At 37.1% G+C, this 21,482-nt stretch overlaps 1 protein-coding gene across 48 annotated transcripts in view; it reads left to right on the top strand.

The window, feature by feature from the left end:
* The window catches only part of ELF2 (E74 like ETS transcription factor 2), a 100,293-nt gene that overhangs the window by 59,192 nt on the left and 19,619 nt on the right, over positions 1 to 21,482 (top strand). For 3 of the 48 annotated variants that reach the window (XM_070258920.1, XM_070258915.1, XM_070258958.1), the window contains exon 1: positions 20,865 to 21,008. The exons of 33 other annotated variants lie outside the window; for them this stretch is intronic. Coding sequence is in view for 4 of the 15 variants with exons in the window: in XM_014737866.3 (XP_014593352.1) it covers positions 19,696 to 19,753 (58 nt within the window). In the remaining 11 variants the exon portion in view is untranslated. Of the gene's footprint in view, positions 1 to 19,259; positions 19,754 to 20,124; positions 20,610 to 20,788; positions 21,196 to 21,482 lie in introns of those variants that run through there. 12 more of the 48 variants (XM_003364515.5, XM_001502556.7, XM_014737866.3 and 9 more) reach the window with 11 other exon arrangements.

The raw sequence follows: 21,482 nt of genomic DNA on the forward strand, positions 1-21,482 counted from the left end.
TTGAGGACTTTGTAAGCTTTGTATCTGTTTGTTGGACCTTATCTAAAGGGCAATGGGAATCCTTTTTTTTTAAAATTCTTTTTTATTGAGATTATGATAGTTTACAACCTTGTGAAATTTCAGTTGTACATTATTATTGTCAGTGATATTATAGGTGCACCACTTCACCCTTTGTGCCCACCCCCCACCTCCCCTTTCCCCTGGTAACCACTAGTCTGTTCTCTTTGTCCACATGTTTGTTTATCTTTGACGTATGAGTGGAGTCATACAGAGATTGTCTTTCGCTATCTGGCTTATTTCGCTTAACATAATACCCTCAAGGTCCATCCATGTTGTTGTGAATGGGACGATTTTATCCTTTTTTATGGCTGAGTAGTATTCCATTGTATAGATATACCATATCTTCTTTATCCAGTCATCAGTCGATGGGCACTTAGGTTGCTTCCATGTCTTGGCTATTGTGAATAATGCTGCAATGAACATAGGGGTGCATGGGTCTCTTTGAATTGCTGATTAAGTTCTTTGGATAGATACCCAGTAGTGGGATGGCTGGGTCATATGGTATTTCTATTTTTAATTTTTTGAGAGATCTCCATACTGTTTTCCATAGAGGCTGCATCAATTTGTATTCCCACCAGCAGTGTATGAGAGTTCCTTTTTCTCCACAACCTCTCCAACATTTGTTATTTTTTGTTTTGGTTATTTTAGCCATTCTAATGGGTGTAAGGTGGAATCTGAATGTAGTTTTGATTTGCATTTCCTTGATGATCAGTGATGATGAACATCTTTTCGTATGCCTGTTGGCCATCCGCATTTCTTCTTTGGAGAAATGTCTGTTCATATCCCCTGCCCATTTTTTGACCAGGTTGTTTGACTTTTCGTTGTTGAGTTGTGTGAGTTCTTTATATATTATGGAGATTAACTCTTTGTCGGATGTATGATTTGCAAACATTTTTTCCCAGTTGGTGGGTTGTATTTTTGTTTCAATCCTGTTTTCCCTGTAGAAGCTCTTTAGTCTGATGAAGTCCCATTTGTTTGTTCTTTCTGTTGTTTGCCTTGTCTGAGAAGACATGGTGTCCAAAAAGATCCTTTTAAGACTGATGTCAAAGAGTGTACTGCCTAATTTTCTTCTAGAAGTCTTATGGTTTCAGGTCTTACCTTTAAGTCTTTGATGCAATGGGAAGCCTTTTAAGAGTTTTAAACAAAGTATGTTTTTAATACAAATTTAGTTGTTTCCAAAATAGTGAGTTACTGTAAATGAAAAGTAAAATAAGACAGTCAAAGAATTACCTAAAATAAAGTCTGAACTCCTTAGCCTCCACATATACAGCTCCCTAATAGCTAGTCAACTATTCTTATTCACTTTCCACTAAATTGTCTCCCTCTACAGATTTGGGCTATAGGTATGCTCATTGCCCATAGTAAGCTGTGAGTTATAGAGATTAAGGTAGTTACAGAGCTAGCTTTCTGTTTGGAATTAAAAGTTGAGTGCTTTGGTACAATGCTGTTTCAGAAGGAGGAGGAATCATTGTCTCTTATGCATCGTCCATGCCCATTTGTTAACTGGGAAAAGAGTCTACAAGTTTTCTCAGATTCCTGAATTCCATTTCTTAGAGGAGGTCAACATTTTAACACAGCTATTAATTGTTAACTTTTATATGGTTTTTTAATCTTTTTATGCCATGGGCCTCTTTCACTAGATGGTGAAGCCTGTGGACCTTCTCTCAGAACAATCTTTTTAAAAAATAAAATATCTGGTATTACAAAGGAACGAAATACATTGAAATGTAGCTTTCAGACTAATTTTTGATTGTGATATATTAATGCATATGCATCTTTAATAATGCATTGAGTAATGAGATCTAGTGGCAGATCTGATTTACTACTGTAATTTCAAAGTAGTGATGACCATAAATAATATTTTGAGATATCTGTAAGAACTATTGTATGATATGAAAATAATTTATGATTTCTATTGGTCATAAAGTCACAGATACTGCCAAAACTACTGTTGTTTGTACTTTTATTTAAAATTAAAGTGCTAAATTTCAGTTAGAATCTAAACCACGATTTTCCCAGGTCTCATCCATGTTCTGTTTTAGCTGTCAACCACCTTTTCCTCATCTTTTCCTCCTCCATATTCTGCCCTACTTCTGTTCTCTTTTCCCTAAGAACTGATGGTCTGGAAACCATTTTAAATGTGTCACTTATTGAATACAGTTTTATGATCCCTGCTAAGGAAAAAAAAGCCTTTCAACTATGTAGTTGGTAATTTTTCATGTCTCTTAACTGATTGACTTAATTTAACTTATTCTAAAACCTTCTCATGTTTTAAAATGTAGTATATTTCTTTAAAGGCTCATTTAATATCTTATGGCCTCGTCATTCGTTTGAGATCCCTTCTATTTCTATGACAAAAATTCCTGTGGCCGGTGGTTCTCAAACTTGAGGAAACATCAGAATCATCTGGAGTGATTGTTAAAATACAGATTACTAGGCCCCACCTCCAGAATTTCTGATTCAGTGGGCCTGGGGCGGGACTCGAGAATTTACATTTTTAACAAGTCTCCAGTGATGCTGATGTTATTGACCCAGGGATCATACTTTGAGAACCATTACCTTGACTGTTGGGAACGATAGCACCAAAAGGGAGCTTCTGCCATTGTGAAAACCTAATTAATACTGTAATTTCTTACTATGCTATAGTATACCCATCACAAAAGATTGTTATTGGAGGTAAAAAGAGATACTAAAGTTCTTTCAGGTTTATAAGAGATGATGTAATGCATTATTACTATTAATTAATTCATCAGTAAACATTCATTGAGCATCTGCTATATGCCAGGCACTATTTAAGGCATGGGGCTAGAGCGGTAGACAAGACAGTTAATGTCTCTACATTCGTGGTGCTTAGAATCTAGTGGAGAAAACATGTAAGTTCACCATACTATAAAACTGCTTTGTCACAAATTAGATTACATCAATTAACAACTCCTGAAATTGTTCTTTAGAGTTAGTATTTGCAATTAAACTAAAATAATAAACTCATGAATCATTCCTTTTCAAGCAGTTACAGCGGCAGATAAATTCTCCCTCCTCCTTCATATGACAATTGTTAAGTACAATTGAGATACTAGTAAACTAACAATATTTGTCATGGACGAAGTACCTGTTATATACAAGTACTGTCATAGCTCCTAGGGAGTAAGTGATTCAGTATTGAATAAGACATGGTGCCTGGCCTCAAAGAAGCTTACCAGCTAGGTTTAGAAAAACAAACACTCAAGGAAATAATAGTATGGAGGGACAGAGTAGGGGAAATGTGAGGAAAGACAAAGAATTGCCAAGAATGGGATCGAATCTAAAGGTTCTAGAATGCATTATTGCTATTATGGTGGCTCATATTTAAATTTCATCATAAATGTATAGTTGACAGTTAAGGCCTCTGGGTTTAGGGGCAGAGGAGCAAGTCAAATGGAATTAAGCACTCCTAGATCTCACCATTTTAATTTTTTTGTGTGGAAATAGTACTATTAGAAACATGAGTGGCTTCTTTTTCCCATTCGCAAAAAATCAGGGGACAGTACTAAGACCTCAACCTGTTTGCAGTGGTTAGGTACAATTTGGGAATGGGATTAGGAGATGAGGGTGGGAATAATTTTTTTTTAAATTTTTTACATTTCTGTCATTTTTTTTTCATTAAGTATATCAAGGGAAGAAAATGTAGCCCATTTCCTCTCTTTCCATTAGACTTTATCATCGAAGACCAGTTTTTATAGTAGATAGCCCATATTCTCCAAGGTGAAGGTCAGTGTTTGGTCATAACTAGATGTTTGATTTCTTTTCACTTTGTAAAACAGCCAAAATACATATACTACTTAAAAGGAGTGAACAATTAAATTTTTTAATTTAACTAAAAATACTTTTCATATGTTTTATATTAGACTGGGTGGTGATAATATGTAGTTATCCTCCAGGACTTAATATGTTTGAACAAAATGAATGATCTGTTAGCCAGAATTTGGTAGAGATTTTCTTATCACTAGATGAGCTTGCAAAAGATCACTCTAGAAAGTTCTACATCAAAAAGAAAAGCATTATCTCTAATCTAGTTAGCATAAAGGTACTTCTTGTTATGCATGGTGTTTGCCAAGACTTTTAGGAAAATCGGAATCCTTTTGTTTATATCACCTTTTTTTTGCAACTTAATTCTCAGAAAATAAAGATTTAGAATAATAAATTAGAATCAAAAAATTCTTTTGAAGAGGAAACAGGATTTGGTTCGAGAAGAGAAAGAAATAAAAAAGTGCTGATTTCTTTTTGAGACGCTTGCATTCTTGAATAAACTTTAACATACTTTTCTTCCTTTTTCTTCTCTAGAGACATTGGTCTGCAGTTAGCATCTATTTGGGTTTACAACATTAAACTTTATAACCATTTGGTTTGGAAAGTAACCAAGGTTGGCAGAGTCGCATTTGTTTTTAATTCCTTTACTACCATTACATGCCTGTTTAGGAGGCCCTCAAAATGCCAGTTATCTACTTGAGACAAAAGGACGCTAATTATTATGTCTAGGCTTCATCTGCAGGTCTATGTCCTGGGAAGAGGGGCCTTCACAAAAAAGGAAGAACTTTCGGTGAACCTTCTCCTTGGGAATAAAAGTCAAGGGCAGAAGCCAGTGCGTTCAGTTTACCATCTCACAAAGGGAGTCAGGAACTATAGATTAGCGACCACCACTGGCAAATCACATAATCCTACGTTTAATTTTGTTATCTTGTTTTTCAGTAGTACCCCGTAGCAAGCAGTAGCCAAAGTGATTTAAAATGTATTTTATAAATTGAATGATGATACTCCTTTCCCTAAAATCTTTCAGCGGGTTCTAATTGCAGTTAGGATAATATTCAGAATTTTTAACATGGCCTTCAAGACAATTAATAATTTGACTCCTCTTATCCATCTAGAAACAATAACAACAGTAATAGCAACAAAAAATAAAATGCTAACATTTAAAATTTCTTTATTATATTGCCAGGAATAGTTCTAGGGCTTTATATATTAACACATTCAATACTCTCAACAACCGTAGGCTGAATAACTTTTCCAAGGCTAGACAGCTTTAAGTGGTAGAGCGAGGATTTAAACTCCAATAGTAAGCAGGGCTCCAGAGCGCAGGCTCTTAAACACACACTGAAGAATTAGAGCATACATCCCTGCCCCAACATACACACACGCTGTTGTCTTTTCCCCTTTCCATTAATCTGAACTTTACCTTCACGGGTGCTCACATATGCTGTTTACTTTCTGGAACATATTGCTTTCTATTTTTCAGCTTCTAACTTTGGGTCATCCTTTATATTTCAGTTTGAATGTCACTTTCTCAGAGAGAGAGAGAAGAGAGGCTTTAGCTGATACTCTTCTATCTCAATTAGGACTGTTTGTTTTTTTAAAGATTGGCACCTGAGCTAACATCTGTTGCCGGTCTTCTTTTTTCTTTTTTTCTTTCTTCTCCCCAAAGCTCCCCAGTACATAGTTGTATATCCTAGTTGTGAGCGCCTCTGGTTGTGCTATGTGGGACACCACCTCAGCGTGGCCCGACGAGCAGTGCCATGTCCGCTCCCAGGATCCAAACCAGTGAAACCCTGGGCCCCCAAGTGGAGCACTTAACTGCTTAACCACGGGGCCGGCCCCAGGACTGTTCTTTTTGTTATTGGCTCCCCCTTTTTTTTTTTTTTCCCCCGTTAGCACTTACAACTTGTGATAGAATAAAAACTCCCACAATAAGGTAGTAAGTAGTTACAAAGAGTTCAAATCACATAACATATGGCATTATTGTGAGTTTAATAAAATGTCCCAAATCAGTCTGTGTGGAGGAGAAAGTGTGTGTGGAATGGGTTCCAGGATTCAGACAGAGGTTAACCAAATCAGTCTAAGATCCGGCTGTGGTTTGGTGCCACCTGGTGGTAGTTTTGTACTTCAGCGACTGCTTTTGAGGGTAGAGTGGAAGATGGGAGCCAATTACCAGTTAAATTATGTGCATTCGTGCATCCATGAAGTTTTACTCTATTATATTTGCGTTTATTTGTTTAATGTTTCCACACAATGCTTCATAAAGCCAGAGACCATATCCGTTGTGTTTACTAGTATTGCTCAGAGCCAAGCACCAAGTAGCTTTTCTTTTTTTGAGGAAGATTAGCCCTGAGCTAATGTCCACCACCAATCCTCCTCTTTTTGCTGAGGAAGACTGGCCCTGAGCGTTACATCCGTGCCCGTCTTCCTCTACTTTATATGTGGGATGCCTGCCACAGCATGGCTTGCCAGCAGTGTGTAGGTCCGTGCCTGGGATCTGAACTGGTGAACCCTGGGCCACTGAAGCAGAGCGCATGAACTTAACTGCTACCCCACTGGGCAGGTCCCCCAAGTAGCTTTTCAATAAAGGATTTGTTGAATGAGTGAGTGAGTAAGAAGACATCAAGAACCAGAACAGAAGGCCAGGAATTTTGTATTTTATGTAGAGACTGACAAGTAATGTAGTTTGGCTAGAGATTAGGCTTTGTAGAGGCATATGGTTGAGAGAGAGAAGGCTAGAAAGATAGAGTGGAACCAGATTGTGTTGGCCCTTGAATAAAATAGTTAGGAACTGTGTGAAACATGATCTAGAGAAGATGAGAAGTGAAAAGAAGGACGTTTATTTTAAGCAACTAGAGCACACTAAAATAATAGAAACAGAAGGCATAGCTTCCAAAATACTAAGTTGGAGGGTAGGTTAGGGAATAAACTAAACCTGACCAATCTAACAAAAGGCAACAAAGGAGAAAAAAACTATGGAAATACAAATTATAAATCAGGATAGTAGAAATAAGTCCAAAACATCAGGAATTATATTAAAATCACCTGTGGTGATCTTAACATGAGTCTGTGCTATTTTTAAGAGATAGACAAAACAAAAGTAAAAAAAAAGAATGGAAAAGTATATTCGTCAGAAAAATACTAACTAAAGGAAGCTGGTGTAATAAAATAGAATTTAGGGTAGAAATCTTTAATTGGGACAAACAGAGACTCTTCAAACTGCTAAAGAAACAGTCCAGAAAGTATAATCATCCTAAATGTATATGTGTCTATCAACATAGCCTTGATATACCAATTAAAGCAAAAACTTTCATAACTGCAAGGAGACATGGACATGTCTACAGAACAGTAAGACTTTAGCACACCTCTGTCAAAATTAAAAAGTCACGCAGACACAAAATTAAAAATGTCTTCAAAGAATTGAACCACAGGATTGACAGGTTTCATAAACTGCAGATAATATAGAACATTGTACCTAACCTAATAAAATACAACCTTGTACATATTTTTTCAGTTCTATATAGTCAGTTTTTAACTGTGTACTAGGCCATAGAGGAATCTCAACAATGTCCAGAAAATCAGTATCATTCAAAATATATTATTTTATCATGCCATAGAATTAGAAATCAACAATGAAAAGACAATCAAAATACTTCATAATATTGGCAACCAAAAACTCACTGATTAATTTAGATGAAAGAGGAAATGAAAATTATCATATATTTGCAGCTAAATAACAATAAAAGCATTGCATATAAAAATTTGAGATGTGACTTAAGCAGAACTCATTGGGAAATTTAATAACTTTAAATATATTTACAGGAAAATAAGAAAGATTGACATAATGAGCATATGTTCAACTCTAGATAAATTAATAAAGGACCAACACAATAAATCCAAATTAAGTAGAAGAAAGGAAATAATAAAGATAAAAGTCAATATTAGTGAAATGCAAAATAAAACAATGGATTATTAAACCATAAAATTAATAAAAGTGGATAAACCTCTGTAAGGACAGGTTAAGGAAAAATGAGCACTATGAAGAACAAAAAATATGACCAACAGAATAGAGAGTTTAAAAATCATGAGGGCGGCTGGCCCTGTGGCCGAGTGGTTAAGTTTTTGTGCTCTGCTTTGGCAGCCCAGGGTTTCACCGGTTCGAATCCTGGGCCTGGACATGGCATCGCTTATCGGGCCATGCTGAGGTGGCATCCCAAGTACCACAAATAGAAGGACCCACAACTAAAATATATACAACTATGTACTTGGGGGGCTTTGGGAAGAAAAAGGAAAAATAAAATCTTGAAAAAAAAAAAGTCAGGGGCTGGCTGCAGCAGTTAAGTGCGCACATTCCGCTTCGGTGGCCTGGGTTCACCAGTTTGGATCCCGCATGCTGACATGGCACCGCTTGGCAGGCCATGCTGTGGTAGGCGTCCCTCACATAAAGTGGAGGAAGATGGGCATGGATGTGAGCTCAGGGCCAGTCTTCCTCAGCAAAAAGAGGAGAATTGGCAGCAGTTAGCTCAGGGCTAAACTTCCTCAAAAAAAAAATCATAAGAGAATACTGTAAACAACCAAATGCCAAAGAATTTGAAAACCTATGAAGTGGAAAGTTAAAAATATATATAAATTACAGCTGATTCAAGAAGAAATAGAAAACCTAAACAAATCAATAACCATTTAAGTTCTTTAATTTTACATATGCATCCCCTCATTCAAATAAAATCCATCAGACCCAGGTCTGTTAATAAAATTTCAAGGGATATATAATCCCTATCATATACAAACTGCCATAGACAACAGTAAATAGGGAAAGCTTTCCAATTCATTTTATGAAGCTAGTATAACCTTAACCTTAAAACTGATCCAGTATAAAAAAAGAACATTTCTTGCCAAATTTATGTATGATCATAGTTACAAATATTCTAAATAAAGAATAGCAAATCAAATCTGGAACTGATTAAAAAATACTTAATGACTAAATGCATACTAGGAAGGCAGGGAAGGCTAAATATTAGAAAATCTTTAATACAATTCACCACATGAATAAATTAAAGGAGAAAACCCATATAATCATCTCAAGAGATCCAAAAAGAATTTGTTAAAATTCATCATTTTCTGAGGATAAAGACTCTTAATCTGTATTGAGACTTGATAATGGGTATATATTAAAAAATCTATAGTTCCACAACTAGAACGACCCACAACTAAAAAGTATACAACTATTTACTGGGGGAATTTGGGGAGAAAAAGCAAAAAAAAAAAAAGAGAGAGAGAGATTGGCAAGTTGTTAGCTCAGGTGCCAATCTTTAGAAGAAAAAAAAAATCTATAGCAAATGGAAACAAGATGCCAGCTATCACCTTTACCAATTAGCATTATTACTGGGGATCCTAGCAAATACAAATAAGACAAGAAAAAGAAATAAAAGGCGTAAAGATCAGAAGGGAAGATACAAAATTGTTATTTGCAGATGGTGTAATTAATACAAAATTTAAGAGAGTATATAGATTTTTAAACTCAGCAGGTTCATTAGGGTTGCTGTATACAAGAGCAATAATCAGAAAATGAAACAAAAAAAAGATCCCATTCATAAAAGTAAAAAACTTAATTAGGTATCTTGGAATAAATCTGACAATAATATGCAATACCTTTATGAAAATAAGAATTTAACCTTATTGAGGGATATAAATAAATGAAAAAATATACAGTTTACTTAAGAGGAAATAGAAAACCTAAACAGATCAAAATCACTTGATTCCATTATTCTTTAACCCACAAACACACATGGAAACCAGACATGGTAAAGTTGTTACTTCTTCCCAATTAATCTATTAAATTCAGTACAATTCCAGTCAAAATCCCAAGAGGACTTGTTTTTGGTGGAATTTGACAAACTCCTAGATAAAGATCCAAAAATGGTCTAGACAATTCTGCAAAAGAACAAAGTGTGGGGTACTTGCTCTCCTATCCGTAAAGAATGATTCTAAAGCTATAGAAAAATTTAAAATGTGTGATTGGCCCAGAGGCAAATAGTTTAGTAGGATAGAATAGAGAGCCCAGAAACAGAGTAAGCATGTATTTATACCTGGTATATAATAGACGTGGATTTATAAATGTGAGAAATTCAATAAATTATATTAGGATAGTTGACTTTTTATAGAGAGAAAAGTGAAATTAGATCCTTACTTCATACCTTCTTGTTTTATTTATTTTTTCAATTGATTTATTTATTCCTCTTTATCCTCGTTATTTATACAACAGTCCCATCTCCTTCTTTCATAAGCATCAAATTTAATTTGATTATTTTTTAGTGTATTGAGTGTGTATATCTTGTATATATTTAAATTTATATAAATGGTGTTATGTATCTTACTCTGTTTCCTACTTTTTTTTTTAGTACGTACTGTTTTTAATCTCCATGCATGTTGCTTTGTGTGTATCTGTTTAATCTGTTGCTTCTAACTGCTGCACAATACTTCATGATAGACACCCACCACATTTTACCTTTCTGCTCACCCTTCACTTCTTACTTGTATCAGCTGTTGCTACATAACAAACCACCCCAAAATTTATTGGCTTGAAACAAGAACCACATATTGTTTCTCCTGACCCTACGGCTTAGCTATGTGGTTCTGCTGAGATGGGCAGGGCTTACTCTCCTGTTAGTGCTCATCTCTGGATTAGCTGGGAGTTTACTGGTCTTGGGAGGGCCTCAGCTGGGACAACTCAGCCCTTCTTTCTTCTTTCCAGTCATGTAATTTTTTTCATTTCTTATGATGTTTGTCAAGAACTCCAGTATGTTAAAGAGTAGTGATACTAATTGACATCCCTGTTTTGTTCCTAATCTTGAAGGGAGTGTATTTAAGTTTCAACTTGAAGTTTAATGTTTGTTGTAGGTTTTAGTATATCATATGTACCAAGTTAAGAAATTCCCATCTATTCCTTTGGTTTTGTTTTTGTCTTAGTTTTACATAAGTTTGGAGTCCTATCAAATGCTTTTTCAACATTCTTTGGTGAGTCATGATTTTTCTCATTTAATCTGTTAATGTGGCCGGTAATTGATGGATTCTCAGATGTTGGACTCTCCTTGGGTTTGAGGATACATGTTGCTCATCATTTTGCTTTGTTTTGTTTTAAGTTAAAGACCCTTCATAAGTAATATGGAACTATAATTTTCTTTTCTTGTATTGTCCTTATCTGGTTTTGGAATCAAGATTACATTAGGCTCATAAAATAATCCAGATTGCTTTCATTATTTTTCTCTTCTATTTTCTGCATCAATTTCTATGAGATAAGAATTAATTTTAGAATTTGCCTAAAAGGACATTTAAGTCTGGGATTTTTTTTTTGTGGAGAGGAGGTTTTGGACTATATTTTAATTTCTTTACTACTTACTATTCAATTTTTTTCTTTATACAAGTTACACAGTTTCTTTATACAATTCATCCAGATTTCAACTTTATTAGTATATAATTGTTCATAATACTGGTTTATTATTTTGTATATCTATTGTGTCTGTGGTTATTTCTCCCCTTTTGTTCTATATTATATTTGCACCTTCCTTTCTTGATAAGTCTTGCCAAAGTGTATCTATTTTATTAATTTTTTCAAAATCATCTTTTGGTTTTGTGAATCTTCTCTATTTTTAAAAATTATTGTTCTCTATTTCATTTTTCCTGCTCTTTATTATTTCCTTCCTTCTTGTTTCTTTGGGTTTGTTCTGTTGATTTTCCATCTGTATGAATTGAATGCTTAGCTTGTTTATTTTTAAACCTTTTCATTTCCTGACCTCATAGTTTGACATGTCCTATTTTTATTGTAATTCATTTCAAATATTTCTTAATTCCTTTATGATTTCCTTTTTATTCCAAGAACTATTTAACATACACTACAGAAAAAACATGTATTAATTTGACTACATCAAAACTTAAAATTTTTGTACGACAAAGGATACCATAGACCAACCAAATATAAAGTCAAACTGCAGGCTAGGCGAAGATATTTGTAACACATATCTGAATTATTATCAAGAATATGTTAACACTCTACAGGTACAGATCAATAAGACAAAAAGTGTCATAGAAAAATGACAGAGGGTATGAATAGGCAGTTCATAGGGGAAATGTTAATGGCCAATAAGTATATGAAAAAATGTTTATTCTCAGTACTTATTAAATATATGCAAATTAATATAACAATGAAAAATTTCTTGTCACCCAACAGATGGCAAAATTTTAAAATTATTCTTGTATTGACAATGTGAGAAAAATGGGAATGTGAGATTATATCTTGTATTGACAAGAATGTGAGAAAAATGGGAACTCAACGCATCACTGGTGGGATTTTAGATTTGCACAACTACTTTGGAGAAAGTAACATATAAAATGAGAAATGCACTTATTCTATGACCTAAAAATTCTATTTGTAGGTACATATTGGGGAGAGATTCTAGCATACATGCTTAAGAAAACATAGCTAAGAATTTTTTGCAGCATTTGTATAAAAGTGAAAAATGGAAACAAATTTATTGGCCTACCAATAGATAATGTGATGAATAAAATAGGGTAAATTCATGCACTGGAATAATTTGTAGTATCTAAAAGCATAGCTATATTTACTTATACCAACAAGGATAGAATGTAAATCCTTGAATGAAAAAAGTAACTTTTAGAGTGGCATATATAGTATAATGTCATTTGTGTACCCAAACATGCAAAATAATACTGTATATCATTCTGGGATACACACACACATATAAAATATATACACACACACACAAACATAAAAATGTAAAAAAATAAATTGGAAGGATATACACAAAACTCAAGACAGTCATTTCTTTGGAGAGATGGAATGGTGAATGAGGACTAGGAGTAGTATTCAGAGATGTTATCTTCACCTGTAATGTTTTACTTCTTAGCCGGAAAAACAGTTTGAGTATAAATAACAAAATGATAACAGTTGTTGGTTCTAGGTGGTGGGAACATGACTATTTGTCACAAAATTTTTCGTAATTTCATTTATGTTTTAAATCCTCCTCAAAAATTGTAGAGAGATGAGTTCCTAAACTAGGAACACAAATGTCTCCGATTCTAGCCTGGGGTGATGGTGATGTTATTTATAGAGGAAACAAAGGAGATCTGTAGGTAAAAGACCTTTAGGTACTAGTGGATTATCCAAATGTTTACCATACAATTGGAAATTAGAATATATACCTAAAAAAAAAATTAAGTCAAACCTGGAGCTGCTGATTTTTGAGTCAGTACAGAAATTATATTGAAAGCCCTGGTGGTGAATGGATGCTAAATACCATTCTTGAGAGAGTGGAGAATGAAGAGAGAAGGTGGCTAAGGATCACACTTTGCAAGAATAGTCACATTTAAGGGTTGTGTAGGGGTGGGCGAAATCAACTGAAAAGAAACAAATAGGCTGCTGAGCATTGGGAGCAGTGTTTTGCCTAGTATAAACCATAAAGGGAAGAATCAACAAGCTCAAGGAGAGTCTGACCCAGGGATAACAAATAAATGGCAGAAAACATGAACCTAAGCCAAATCATCAGTCTAAGAACTGGTACATACTGGATCTTTATTCATCATATGGTTTTCATGATCCATAAATGCATATGGCAAGATAACTTATGATAAAATAACTTTTGGGAGTCATAGACCTCTTTGAGAATCTAAAAATAGCTGTGGCACTTCTCTTCAGAAAAATGCACATTTCGCTAACAACATTTTGCCTTTGTGAACCTCATAAAATCCATGCCTTAGGAAGGCTTTTATACATATAAAATAATTTAACTTTCCTGGGTAGTAGTTCAAAATGTTAGCATATACGCATTATTCTCTAATTTCACGTACAAGCAATTTTGTATATCATACTGTCTCTAAGAATTTCACCCTTAGTGGGGTTCTATGTGAATTGAGAAGGCTTAATTTTTTTTCTTTTGTTACATAACTTAGTGCTACCAGGTGTAGTAATAGGTGCTGACAACAGAAACTTGCTCAAAGTGACTGCTGGATAATTACTTGTTGAATAAATGAATGAATATGTGATATTGGTTCAAACATCTTCATTTTAACAATATTTTTTTATAAAACTTGACTATTAAATAAAGCAAATCAGTAGTATAAAAAATTGCAAATAGAGAATTAAACAGTGTAAAACATAATATTTTTATAAAACGACTATTAAAGCAAATCAGTAGTATAAAAAATTGCAAATAGAGAATTAAACAGTAGTATAAAACATATGAAATAATTCCTCTTTTCTCTGTGTGAATCTGTAGACTTTACTCCTATATCTATTGTCTATCTTCCAATGTTGATGAATCAAGTTTTACTTAATGGTCCTAAATCACTTGATTCCAGCTTGTTGTCCTTGATAGACATATTTTTCATATAGCGTAGTTTTCCTTACCCCCTTTTTCTCCTAAACACATCCAAACACACCACACCCCAGCTTAGAATTTCATTGTTAGTTTCGTTGTATCAGAAAAGCTTAAACTGTTTGGCCTTCTCTTATGTTCTTCCAGCATTAACTGCTCAAAAATTTTTCCCATTTTTTTTTTCTTAAGTTTTCAGAAAGACACTAAACCATTGCTTTAGCTTTTGACATTAAAAAGCAAAACATCAAACATTTTGCAATTTACTATTCATAAATATAATAGTAAAATGGATTTAATTTTCCATCCATTTTATAACTTCTAAGTTTTATAGAAGATTGTTTTGTAGAATTTTTGACCTTGAAATCATAAGATAATCTGTGATTTTGGTCAAATTATTTAACTTCTTGGGGCCTCAGTTTCCTGATGATATTGGACTAATCAGTGATTCTCAAATAACTCTACCAGTGGTGGTTAAAGAGCTCTTATTATTAAAATAGGAAATTGGCACCCTTCTCCCAGTTTATAAGGAGATGACAGTTAACTCGATAGAATGTCTCCTTCCTTTGATTCCTACCCTTAATCTTTTTTTTAAACTTTAAAACCTGTTGCCCTTTGTTTGTACTAGTATCTGATAGAGCACATAATTATATATTTGGGTTTTGTTTTTTTTTTTGAGGAAGACTAGCCCTGAGGTAACATGTGTGCCCATCTTCCTGTATTTTTTTAATATCTGGGACGCCTGCCACAGCATAGCTTGACAAGCAGTGTGTAGGTCTGCACTTGGGATCTGAACCAGCAAACCCCAGGCTGCCAAAGCAGAATGTGTGAACTTACCCACTGTACCACTGCCCTGGCCCCGTTTATTTGGTTTTTGAAGTGTAATACATCTAATTTATGGTAGTCAGGAAAAGAGATCATGATGTTCAGGTTTTTTAGTTTTTGAAAACCTCTTGGTGATGTGGTCTCTAGGCTCCTTTCCAACCATAACATTTTATGATTCTGTGTACTCAATAAAGGGAAAATACAAGTGAAATCACGAGGGTAAGCTAAAAATAAAAACATATAAAACCTATATGGGATAGCGAACAATTGTGTATTTACATCTCTCAAGAATTTTTTCCATCTTGGTTCCTGCAGGACCATAAAATCATTCAAATAGCCAATGATTATATTATGAAGACTTATTTTTAAAATGTAGATGTTGGAGGATGAAAGAGTTGATGCCCAGCCTGGTGGCGTAATGGTTAAGTTTGCACGCTCTGCTTTGGCAGCCTGGGGTTCACAGGTTCAGTTCCTGGGTGCAGACCTACACACTGCTCATCAAGCCATGCTGTGATGGTGTCTCACATACAATATAGAGGAAGATTGACACAGATGTTAGCTCAGGGCTGCTCTTCCTCACCAAAAAAAAAAAGAAAAAGAGTTGATACCTAGACTATAAAGAATTAAGAAATGGAAAGAACTGCTCAGGACTCTGTAGCTGAAAGTTAGAGTTCATTTACAAACTTTGCCATTTTCTTTCTTTAAGCTGTGAAATGTGACAAATTGGGAGTTTAAATTGCTCCTTCCTTCTGTATTATCTTTTTTCTTTTTTTTGAGGAAGATTAGCCCTGAGCTAACTACTGCCAAGCCTCCTCTTTTCGCTGAGGAAGACTGGCCCTGAGCTAACATCCATGCCCATCTTCCTCCACTTTATATGTGGGACGCCTACCACAGCATGGTGTGCCAAGCAGTGCCATGTCCACACCCTGGATCCTGGCGAACCCCGGGCCCCCGAGAAGCGGAACATGCACCCTTAACCACTGTGCCACTGGGCAGGCCTCTGTATTAATTATCTTTTGCTGACTAACAAATTACCCCAAATTTAGCATCTTAAAACAGCAAACATTTATTATACTGTACAGTTTTCAAGGTTAAGGATTGGGGAGTGGCTTACCTGCATGGTTGTAGCTCAGGGTCTTTCATGAAGCTTTCATGAAGTCATCTGAAGGCTTGATTAGCGCTGAAGGCTCTGTGTCCTAGAGAGCTCAGTCACATGACTACTGGCGGGATGTCATGTTCCTTGCCTAATGGGCCTTCCACAGAGTTACTTGAGTATACTCATGACACTGCTGTTGGCTTCCTCCGAGAGAATGACCCAAAAGGAAGAGATCAAGCAGACAGTTTCTGAAGTTGCACTCCATCACTTCAGCTTTATTCTATTTGTTAGAAGTGGGTCATTAAGTCCAGCCCACACTCAAAGGGAGAGGGGAATTATGCTCCACCTCTTCAAGGGAGGAATATAAAAGAATTCTCAGACAAGAAAACCCATAGGTACTAAATGCATCATAACAGATAAACAGGCTTTATTACTTTGGTGCTTAGGGCACGTTTGAGAGTCAGAGCTCTAGAGCCAGAGTGCTTGGGTTCAGATCCTGGCCGTGCCTCCTATTAACTCTATGACCTTGGCCAAGGAACCTTAGATTCCTCATCTACAAAATGAGCACAGTAGTAATATCTACTTCATAGGAATGTCGAGAGGACTAAGTGAAAAAAGTGAAGGTTAAGCCTTTAGCATCATGGTTTTTATTTCAATAAGCATTAGCCTTTATTTACCATTTTTTTCCCTGTTGGGACATAGCAATAACTTAGATATAGGGGATGTCTTTCTGTAATGTTATTAGCAGAATATGAATTTGTTCTGAAGTGTCTACCATGCTAACCTACCTATTCTTACTCAGTTTTTTATTCTGCTTATTAATACTTGCTTAATCTTGAAGTCTTGAGAAATGTAGGTGTTTTGTATGTGTGTGCATATACGTTTATATATATATTCAGTTCAATAAAATATACAATTATATATACATATCTTCACATATACTACATGGTTTGAGTTCTACTGTGTGGAAGAAATACATATATATTTAAATCCTGCCACATTTCTATTTTTAATATTTTACCATGTTGTTAAAAATTCTTCAAACACGTTTTTAATAGAACAATCCATTGACTGTCTTATTTCCTTTCTTAGGCTAAGCCCTGGAAATGAAATTCCTAGGTTAGAATATATGAACCTCTTTTAAACTCTTGATATGTAATGCCACATTGCTTTCCTGAAAGTTTGTATTGATTTATATTTCCAGTAGCAACCTATCCTTACTTAGTATTCCCAGTATAGTATTATTAGTCTCTAAATATTGGTGGCTTTTGAAAGCCTAGTTATAGCAGCAAGGCAGAATCACATTAAAGCCCAGGAAATTGTTTTTATTTATTTATTTTTATTGCAGTAACATTGGATTATAACATTATATAGCTTTCAGATGTACATCATAATATATTTCAAATTCTGTGTAGATTAGGAAATTGTTTTTATAAGAGCTGTAAATATATAGGAATATTTCCCAGTTTTTCTTCCATATTTTGTTATTATTATACACACATTATATACACATAATATAATAACTGTGAAGTATTATGCAGGAATAGATACAGCTTCTGTTCTCTTGGAATTTAAACTATAAAGGCTGACATGGATACATATAATTAAGATGTACAGAGAGTAAAATACACACATGCATACTATTCTCTTATTCAGATATATTTCAAGAAGCAAATAGTAAGGTAAAAGTTATGTATCAGGCTTCAAACTCACTCCCACATTGAGAAGAGTGCTCCTTTTTGAGCCAAGTTAACCTCTCAGCTCCAGAAAAAATAAACCTTTGCTTTACATAACTCTCTTCCCTTCTAAATAGATTACATGAAAAACTTCTGATTGATAGAGTGGAAATTCAGATTTGTTATCAATTTCAATAATCTGCCTAAAGCCAGCAATTACCTCTTAGTGTTCCTTATCATCCTCCACCTGGAACCGTCTCAGTTTAAGATGCTGCCAATCAGTGGATGATCTTTATATTAAACTGACTAGAAGTAGAAAATAAAAGTTACCAGTCATAGCGTTCTTTTTGTCCAATAGGTGGTAAGTTTACCTAATGCAAGAAAAAGATCCTTATTTGGTTTAATAGAGTTGTACTTTGGAAATGGTAATAGGTTCTTTTTCGGGAGGGTGGGGATCATGGTGGTAGGGCTAAGGGAAAGGACCAGGAAAATAAGTATTTAGAAGAAATAAAAAAAGTAGTCATAGGCTATGTAAATCTATTCTGAAGTTCCACTCATAAGTTGGGCAAACTGTTGTAAAATGATATTGCATTAATACTGCTGGAGAAATTTTTTTTCTCTAGATTATCAGCACAGTTCATTTAATTCAGATCATAAAAATTATTCTGTTATTTAAATTTGTAACTGCCAAGTCTTTTTTGTGTTTATTTAGCAAATACTTACTGAGCACTTACTCTGTAGGCGGCATTGTTTTAGGTAAATTTTGTGTAGAAACAACTTTAAGGCAACATTTTGTTTCAAACCTTTTTTTGCATTATGTAATTTTGAAACCAAGGAAGCATTTTTTTGTTTTAATGAAGCCTCACCTGAGTCATTTTATTGGATTGATCTCTTGTGTTGTCAATAAATTTATAGTCACTGAACGGCAATTTCTCTCTCATATTTTAATATGTACTTTATTTTTAATAAGGTTAATTTCTATCAAAAAGTTTTCTAAAAGTAGATGATGATATAAATGAATACGCTTATTTGTTTCCAAATGAACCAGACAGAAATGAAAGGGTATATGAATTCCACGTCTAGCAAATTGGGGAAGGATAAGCATGTTGTTTACTAGCAAGTACCTGTTCAGTGTGCTCTTTAACACTTTTGTAGAGGGAAAAGGACGAAGTCGGTCTCTGAAAGTAGCTGGAAGCTCCTTACTTTCCAAGTAAAGCTTTTAGACTATTTTGTAGGTGTGACTTTTTTTGTTGGTATTCCTGTTTTAAAGTGCAGCTCTTTCAAGAGAACGGGTTACATGTTGCGTAAGCTTTGAAACGGCCAAAACAAGTTAAATAGCCACCTTTATTTACAGCTGCGGGACTAGATATTAGATCTCTTCCAGGAAGAAGATTTGATTAATGGCTCTTTTCCAGAGAGGGGACAACTGCAGACTTTTCTTCCGCAGAGCGTGAAATGTGCCTCTTCCTGCCGCGGGGCCTCGTCCTGGCCGCGGCTCCCGGCGGTTTCCAGCCTCAGGTGTCTCCCTCGCCGCGGCTGCGGCCGCTCTCCGGGGCGGGCGTCCGGGACTTCCTGTCTGGGCGCGGGGCGGAAGGATCGCGTTGCCATCCGAGGCCGCCGCCGCCGCCGCCGCCGCCGCCCCTGCCGTTAGGTGGTGGGGTTTCTCAGCCCGGCGGCGGGAGGCGGGCCGGCCTCGGCTTCCTGTCGGAGGACGCGCAAGGATCCGGGCGTCTGAGTGTGTACGAGTGCGTGAGTGTGTGTCGGTCGCACGGCGTGTGTCTCCGGCCGCGGGTTCCGCCTCCTCCCCTGCCGCCGCTGCTCACGGTGTAAGTCAATGTGAAGCAGCAGCTCCAGCCCCGGGATAAACATGGCGACGTCTCTGCATGAGGGACCCACGAACCAGCTGGATCTGCTCATCCGGGCTGGTAAGGACGGAGGAACTTTTCTCCCGTGCATCGGTGCAGCAGGAGAGGGGGTGCACGGAAGGCGGGGTGACTCCCCTGTAGCGGTCAGTGCAGGGGGCACCGTGTCCACCTCAGTCACTGGGGCGGCCGGGGGAGAGGGGGGTAGTGAATGAAGTAATGGAGGCGACGAATCAGGAAGTGATCACCTTGGAGAGTAACCTGCCTCGAATCCGGCGCTGTCGCTTCAGGGTGGGTTTGGCGAGCAGCGGCGGCAGCTGCCGGGCGGAGTGCTGGCAGCGGGCGCCTGGGAGCCGAGCCGCAGTGAAGTTGGGGACTCGGGGGCGGACGAGTTGTGCGCTTCACTCCAGTTGCCGAGGAACCAGGAAGTGAGTGAGGCTGTTGTCTCCCGGCTGCGCCTGCCACGCTGTCTGGCCGGAGAGGCCGCTGCTGCCCGCGGTCGGGGGCGGCGGGCTTCTCCGTGGACGCTCGCCACCCCCGCCCCTGTCTCCTTTCCGGCTGGGTCCACGAATCCATGACTTCCGCATGGACGAGGCAGTCCCGGGCCATGTCCGGTAGACCGATACCCGCCAAAAAAATGCTCTGACCCTCTTCTTCGCATCCCCACCTTGTGCGGGCTCCGGAGTAACGGTTCTGTAAAGGGTCACTTAATGCGGAGGAGCCCGGAATGGTGTTTCTCTCAGGGGCCCGCCTCCCCTCCCTCGTTTAATGGGTGGCTGCGAAGAAGTACCCTTATGCCCCTTCCCTCGTGGGTTGTTTTTTTTAGGGGGGAGAATGGGAAGGACACAGATTATGTTTTGTCCCCCTGACCTGGAGCGTTGGGGCGTCAGAGAAGAACGTTCGTTTTTGTAAACAGCGGGTGAGTGAGAAGGAGTGGGGCGGGCAGGAGGGACTCTTGGCCCTAGGGAAGTCTCGGCACGGAATTGCCCCCTTTTCCCCTCCCCCCCAAACCTCCCACCATAGCGGAAGCGCTTCGGAGAGGACAGAACGGACGGGATTGACAGGCCTCTGGTTCCAATCTGCTCTCTGAGATGTTCCAAATAAGAACGTTGATTTCTGGGGGCGGGACTCTGGGCCCGCGCTGGGCCAATGAAGATTGGGCGGGAGTGAAGCTGACAATGTACGCATGGAATTGGAGGGAAGAGGAGTGTAAACACGGAAGTGGCCGCGGGGGTGGGGGATGTGCAGCGCCACTGCTGCAGCGGAAGGGCACGGACTTAAGTTACATAGAAAAAGCAGCTTAATAGCACACGGCGCGGTGAGGGCCCTGAATCGATGTAGCAGTGCTTGAGTAGTGTTTACTCGCTGTAGTAATGAGCATACATGTTCCTTTCTCCGTGTCATATTTCATATTGCCATCGATGGGAATTGGAAGATGGGAAATATTCACCAAAGAGTAATGCTGTAAAAGATCTTAGCCTCTGTTTTCTATCCATTGTTTTTAGGTAGGGAGCGTGAAATGAGTAGTTTGGTTGGTGAAACTGTGATTCAGTTCGATGGGGGAAATCACGAACACATGTGTATCTACAAATTTAACCCGAGAACTTTAAGTGCAAATGAAGTCTGGAATATAACCGTATGTGTTGTATAACACATAATGAGTGACCAGCCTTTTATTCTATAAAATGTAACATGACGCGTTTCAAAGGTCCCAAAGAAAAATCACAGTTTACTGAGTAGTGATTAAAACACATTTGACAGTTTTTTTCTGATCAGAGTAAGAACTTAAGTA

This window comes from Equus caballus, chromosome 2 (genome assembly GCF_041296265.1).
Source record: "Equus caballus isolate H_3958 breed thoroughbred chromosome 2, TB-T2T, whole genome shotgun sequence".
Classification (NCBI taxonomy): Eukaryota; Metazoa; Chordata; class Mammalia; order Perissodactyla; family Equidae; genus Equus; species Equus caballus.